General features: G+C 44.5%; 1 protein-coding gene and 1 pseudogene across 1 annotated transcript; both read left to right on the top strand.

The window, feature by feature from the left end:
• The first annotated feature begins 546 nt into the window (after positions 1-546).
• On the top strand, positions 547-1,535 carry LOC102862255 (annotated as a pseudogene).
• Positions 1,536-5,304: 3,769 nt separating this feature from the next.
• LOC102877244 (D-dopachrome decarboxylase-like) lies at positions 5,305-7,253 on the top strand. Its single transcript, XM_006901419.1, has 3 exons — positions 5,305-5,412; positions 5,538-5,713; positions 7,181-7,253. Exons 1-3 carry the CDS (start codon positions 5,305-5,307, stop codon positions 7,251-7,253), a joined length of 357 nt encoding a protein of 118 aa, XP_006901481.1.

Raw genomic sequence — 7,253 nt, 5'->3', positions numbered from 1 at the left:
TTTTTAAAATAAAATTTTTATTTTATACTGGTTTACTTACAAAGTTCATATGCATTATTTTTCACACTAGATCTTTCCCATTTCCTTTACCCACCCCTCTCCACCCATCAAACTATGCAACCCTATAATTAACTGCCCCCATCCTCCCCCCTCTGCTCCTCCCCTCCTGCCTTGTATCCTCATATATGGTCTACAATAATGGTCTATACAGTATTTGTCCTTATGGGACTGAGTTAGTTCACTTAGCATAATGCTGTCCAGTACCTCCCAAGTTAGGTAGTGATTTACAAAACCATTGCTCCTTTGTGCTGCGTAGTATTTAATTGTGTGAATGTACTATAATTCCTCAATCTATTCTATTGTGGTTGGATATTTGAGCTCTTTCCATGTTCCTGAGATGGTGAATAACACTGTTATGAACACTGGTGTACAAGTCTCCGTTTGTGCCTCAGTTCTCATTTTCTCAGGGTATATTCCAAGCAGTGGAATAGCTGAGTCATATGGAATTTCTATGTTCCGTTTTTTAAGGAAATGTAAAAAAAAAGGATGACCAAACAGTTGTCAGAGACCAAGGAGGGAAAGTCTGAAGTTCAGCAGATAAGCGACCTGCCACCAAGCACACAGGAGCAGGCCAGCACCAGCCTGTCTGAAGATGACTCATCAACTGATGAGGCGTCTCAAGAGCTTGAGGAATCCATCAAAGTGAAGCCCATTCCTGGAGAGCGCCTGGTCCATGGCAGTGTCACCTCCTACAAGAAATCCCTTAGACTCTCTTCCAAGCAGAGAGCAAAACTGAAGCTCCGAGATGGACCAAATTATGTTTGTTGTATTTAGTATTACACTCCAGTATCAAGGGACCTGCTACTGTGCAGGAACCATTTACCTGTGGAACTGGAATGACAAGGTCATCATTTCTGATATTAATGGGATGATAACCAAGTCTGATGCTTCGGGCCAGATACTCCTGCAGCTGGGTAAAGACTGGATTCACCAGGGCATAGCAAAGCTCTACCATTCCGTCAATGAGAATGGCTGTAAGTTTCTGTACTGCTTCACCTCTCCATTGGCATGGCTGACATGACCTGTAGCTACCTCCACTGGGTCAATGACAAAGGCACAATCCTTCCTCACGACCCTCTGATGCTGTCCCCCAGCAGCCTCTTCTCCACCTTACACAGGGAAGTTATAGAATAGAAACCAGAGGAGTTTAAAATTGAATGTCTAAATGATTTCAAGAGCTTGTTTGCCTCGTCCAAGAAGCCCTTCTATGCTGCCTTTGGAAACCGCCCAAATGATGTCTATGTTTACACGCAAGTGGGCATTCCAGACTGTAGAATATTCACTGTAAACCCCAAGGGGAGTGAATACAGGAAAGGACAAAAGGAAACAAGTTATAGTACCACCGGCTGAGCGAGCTTGAGCTTGTGGAGAATGTGTTTCTTCTCAGCAAAGAACAGAACTCCGCCTTTCTGTCCCCAGAGTTCAGTTCCTTCTGCTCCTGGGTGAGACTCAATCCCCAGCATGAAACTGGATGAACTGGCTTGAGGAAACCCTTCTCAGGGCTGGGGTTCGGTCATTCTACCTCCCAGAAAAGGGTCTGTTGCTGGACAGAGGACGCTGGGCTAACTCGGCACTATTGCGCTGGACCCTACACACGTTCTAGCCAGGCACCTGCTTTCACATGACCAGATGAAGAGAGTGCCAGGGACTCCAAATGAAAGGTGGGGACTGTGCATGTCCATCCATACATGTGTTCTGGAATCCTGTACTGGGTGTGGCTTTAATTACAGAGGTAAAAAATGGGCATTCCGACAAAATAAAGTGGTTTGGCCAGACCTGCTGAATTATTGCAGGTCCAGTCAGTGACATGTAACCCACCCTTGCCTGCTCTGCCCTGGACTCTGCCTTTCCTGCTGCCCTCATGAGGCTGCATCTCAGCTGCCACAGGCCACTGTCCATGCAGCCACACACGTGAGCACCAGGGATGTCTTGGCTGTGTAACTCCTTAGTGGAAGTCCTAGAAGTCACTTCTTAGAAGTAGAAAAGAACAGATGTTGCAGGCATATATTTGATTTTTTTCAATAAAAATCCTGTTAGTAGAAATTGAGTTTAAAAAAACAAAGAGTTTTGCTATCCTATTAAACTTTGCCACTGCTGCTGGAGTTTGATACCTCATTGTGGTTTTGATTTGCATCTTTCCTCTTGCCAGTGATTTGGAGTATTTCTTCATGTGTCTATTGGCCATCTGAATATCTTCCTCTGTGAAAATTCTTCCCGCATCTTTTGCCCATTTTGTAATTGTGTTATCAGTCTTTTTCTTGTGGAAGCCCTGTAGGATTTTGTAAACTATTGGTCTAACATGCTATTGTCAAATGTTTGTCCCAGTCAGTAGTTTTTCTTTTCACTTTGTGGGAAAATGTTTTGATGCACACAGGGATTTAATCTTTAGAAAGTCTCATTCATCGATTTTATCCTCTATAGGTTGTGCCTTTTTGGCTGTATTTGGCAGTCTCTTTATATGACAGACTAGGCTGTCTAAGCTTGATCCTAGTTTGTCTCTGATGAACTTCATAGTTTGGGGCTATTTTTCTTTTTAAAGTGATTTAGGGGGATAGGGGAGCTAGGGATAGTAGTGCCCTGAACAGAAAGTTGCTGTGACAACCTCCAATCAGTTTAATTCATTTCAGAATTATTTCCAGTGAAAGAAAAGATTTCTTTAAAATACACTTTTATATTTCACCTGTGGATATCTCTAACTTCATCCTCAATGGGTTCCCAAATCTGCTGTCATTGAAAGGACAAAACGTTATTCTGGTAGATTTTTCTACTAATTATTTTTTGAAGTATACGAATTATTATTTTCCCAACACAAAAGAGCTTTCCCCCTTCAGTATAATAAAAATTGCAATCCTATGTGTATTGCTTAGTAAAGACAGATTTTATTTTTAATTTCCACTCTTAAAGTGGAACTCTTAAAGTTGCATTTTGTATAAAAGTTTATAAATAATGGTTACTTTTTTCAGTATTAAAAAAAATTTTGCCGTGATGGTATATTATGATGTAATGCTAATTGCCTGTAGGATAGTTAAATGTCAGTATTGAGACCTAATCTTTAGCTGCTGTCTGGTAGATGAAATGTTCGCCAAGCATGTGTTTTGTATCTTATTGCATTTTGCACTGCAACTAATAAGCCAAGGAATTGACATAGACTAGGTGCATGTACTGTTTCTAAAAAGCACCAACTTAAGAATGATAAATTACCAATATAGTTTGTTGTCATTGTTATGTGCTGTTGTCACCTGCGACTCATAGGGAGCCTATGCAAAATAGCCCTGAACCCTGCCCTTTCCTGAGCCAATCACACTGTCTCTGACACACCTTACCCCTATTACCCCAGTCACTGTGTCAATTCCTCTCATCTGGGACCTTTTGTCTCTTGCGCAGCCCATCAACCCTTCGAAGCACGATGTCCTTCTCCAGAGACCGGTCCCTCTTGGCAACATTCCCAAAGTATGAGACAAAGTCTCAAAATTCTTGCCGTTAAAGAGCAACTTGGTTTAGTATTTTCTAATTTTATTACACTTTTTGTTGTGTATATGTGAGCAAATCGTTGTTATACGTTCAAGTTTGTGTGTGTGTGTGTGTGTGTGTGTGTGTGTTTATTATTATTAAATTTTATTAGTTTCAGTGAACATTCACAGGGATTCTGGGCTTTCACTCCTTCATTGCCGCACCATTCTCTCCACCCTCCTCCCCCAGTTTGTTCTTCTTCCCCGCCATCCAAATGTCTGTTTTAATTGTCCAATTGCCACAGTGCTTGTCAAAGTCAGTTCTGATTAATCTCCTTTGTCGGTGTGTCCTTTGCCATTCCCTATCACTCCTCCCTGAGAGAGACTTCACCCTGATTCATAAGGAAAAGGGGATGGTGTATTCTCTTAGCTACTTCCTGCTGAAAAGGGACTCTGTGGGTTTCAGGGTGAAGATCTCCTCTCACTACTCTAAAGGGCCCCTTTGGCAGTAGGAAACACATAGACTATTATGGAGATTGATTTTGGAATTTAGATGCACTCTTATTGATTGTGCTTGGCCCTACATGTTCATATCCTTGAAGATGTATCATGGGGGTGTTGCAACCTAGAAGACACAAATTTGACTAACAAGTTATAAGTACATGAGTAAAAAATTATGGAAAAGTAAAAGATTCTTTCATTATTTTACAAACCCTCCCCCAGGTCCCCTCCACCATGTAGCCCTCGCTCTAGACTCCTGTGATGACAGAAATACCTAGTTATATATCTCTTTTAAACAGTTTTCTCCCTCCTCTGTTTCAGTGCAGTATACATTATTGAACCCATCTTACTCAGTCTCTCCCTAACCCCAAGGACAGTTCCATTCTACAACAGTGGCATCATGTAATATTTGTCCTTTTGTGACTGGGATATTTCACTCAGCATAATGTTCTCCAGAGTCAACCATTTTGAATAATATTGCATGAGTTCCTTGTTTTTTAATGCAGCATAGTATTCCATTGTGCGAATATACCACAGCTTCTCTAGCCATTCGTTTGTTGATGGGCACTTAGGTTGTTTCCAGCTCCTTGCTATTGTGAACAAAGCTGCAATAAACATGGGTGTGCATATATCTGCTTGGATGTCAGTTATGGTCTCTCTGGGGTATATTCTCAGTAGTGGAATTGCTGGGTCAAATGGTATCTCTATTTGCAACTTTTTGAGAAAGCGCCATACTGCTTTCCACAGGGGTTGCACCATTTTACACTCCCACCAACAGTGAATCAGGGTTCCAGTTTCTCCACAACCTCGCCAGCATTTGTTGCTTGCTGTTCTGTTAAATTTTGCTATTTTGACTGGGCTGAGATGATATCTCATAGTTGTTTTAATACGTTCAAGTTCTAAAACCATGTATTTTATGGCAAAGAGCCTTTACTCTAAGATGGCCAAAGCACTGATATTATATATTTACTGTAAAAAGAATGACAAGAGTTTTATTTTTCAGATATTAAAAGTTACTTAATAAATACTTGTTTCTAGTAACTTGGGGCGAATAAAAATCCGTGCTTGGGGCGGGGCTTCGGCTTTCTAGGTGCAGTTACTCGGTGCAGCTTAGTGGACTTCCGGAAGCCAGCCCACTGATTTGGTGAGGCCACGAACTGAAGGAGCCAATCAGCTAGCAGTGCTCAGCCAATTAGGAGCTTGGTTTCTGAGCCGCCCTGCTCCGCTGGCTCCTCTCCACCGGCTCAATGCTTCCAGTGTTCGTTCCCGGCTCAGCAGTGTAGCGTTTGCAGACATGCCTTTCGTGGAACTGGATACTAACCTGCCCGCTGATCGGGTGCCTGCGGGGCTGGAGAAAAAACTGTGCGCGGCTTCCGCCGCCATCCTGAACAAACCCGAGGAGGTGAGCGTGACCCTTCTTGTCCTCCCAGAGACCTTGGGCCGCCCTCCCACGACCCCTCCCAGGTCATTCCGCGATACCCTTCCGGTCTCTGGCCGGCCTCAGAGAGACTCCTGTACCCTTTGCAGCGTGTGAACGTGACGGTGCGGTCCGGCCTGGCCATGACAGTGAACGGCTCTGCAGAGCCCTGTGTCCAACTACTGGTGTCCTCCATTGGCGTGGTGGGCACGGCAGAGGAGAACCGAGGCCACAGCAGTCGCTTCTTCCAGTTCCTCACCAAGGAGCTGGCCCTGGACCAGGACCGGTGCGTAGCGGCTTCTTTCCTGGCCTCCGGGGAGACTGAGAGCAGTGGCCCAGCCAACCTCAGGGCCCTAACATTGGGCATAAAATGTTACTCTCCCACCCAAGGGCAAATCAGGGCTTCTTGACCCCGGGGTCTCCATACTCCCATTGGAAGGTTTTAACTTTACACTTAGGAGTTTTGTGAGATGGCCTGCATGTTGTACCTGCGTTGTCATAAAGGATAGGATGTCCTTACTGTGAAGTAGCCATAGCCATTAGTATTTGCCTCCAGGCCCCTCTGCCCATTACAAAATCTAGTTTATCTTTTTTAAGAGTCAGAATTAATTCCGGATATGTCCTTAGATTTTTGACCTTTGTAGACCAGGTAGGTCTGTAGGTGGAGGCTCCCAGAAGGGTCAGAAGTCATGAAATGGCAGGACAATCATTAGTTTGGTTGCCAAGAGACTTGTATTCTGGACCCAAAGACCCCAGATGTGAACCATGGCAGATGGCAGGGTATATGTCTTATCATACAGCTACTGGAAAGTTTGTCAGTTCAAAGCCATTTTTCTTGATGGGCAGCCTCCTCTCATAAAGATTTACAGACTTGGAAACCAAATAAAGGGTCACTAGCCCCCGGCGGGGTTCTTGTGTAATAGAAGAGTCTGCACAAGAGACCCTGTCAACTCAGCTGATTGCTCTCGAGTCAGAAATGACTCATAACTGACCCTCCAGTGAGTTTTCAGAGATAGTAAATCATATGGGAGGAGACTGCCCTTCTTTCTCCTGCAAAGAGGAGCCAGTGGATTCGAACATATGCCTTTGGGTTGGCAGCACATCTCTTTACCCACCAGAGCTCATGAAAAAATATTCCTAGGCTAAGTGCTGGTCTGTGATGAACTAAAGTCAAAGGAAGCTTGAAAAGACCATCTGGAATTGAGCCTGTATTGGCCCAGGAAAAGCTAGTGGGGGTGGCTGCCCCTCCTACATCCTGTCATAATCCTAGCCATAGGTAATACAGGTAATGTCTGAATGCTTAATATTTGATCATCATGTTTCCCTTAAGGATGAATACCTCTGTTAAGTCAGTTTTATTGCTGAGAACATGGAAGCCAGGTGTGTCTCATCATCTTTGTGATGGGCACATTCATTTACTCCACAGACATTAGTGGGGACCCAGGGCCTGGCCCTGAGCTCAGCTTTGAGAAGACAGGTTTGAGGTACCCCCAGGGGCTTGCAGTTTGAGAGGGCTGCTATGAGAAAGCATGCATTAAGTGCAGAAGATGCCAGGTTGAGGGTTGTCTGGGGGAGGGGGGGGGCGGGAAGCAGCCCCATGGCCTACTACCCTGACCAAGCGATGGGAGAGATCACTGCTGGGGTGAGGCTTGGAGCCCCTGAAGGGAAGTGCCTGGCTGGGGTGGGGTGGAGGGACTGGAATTTGAATTGCTAGGTGAGAAGCTGATGACATAATTTTCTCCATATTCTGAAGGATCGTTATCCGCTTCTACCCCCTGGAGCCCTGGCAGATTGGCAAGAAGGGGACAGTCATGACCTTCTTATGA

Source organism: Elephantulus edwardii, unplaced genomic scaffold (genome assembly GCF_000299155.1).
Source record: "Elephantulus edwardii isolate Elephantulus edwardi_28Jun2011 unplaced genomic scaffold, EleEdw1.0 scaffold00325, whole genome shotgun sequence".
Classification (NCBI taxonomy): Eukaryota; Metazoa; Chordata; class Mammalia; order Macroscelidea; family Macroscelididae; genus Elephantulus; species Elephantulus edwardii.
The sequence above is the reverse complement of the archived record's forward strand: the minus strand, read 5'-3'. Positions and strand labels throughout refer to the sequence as shown.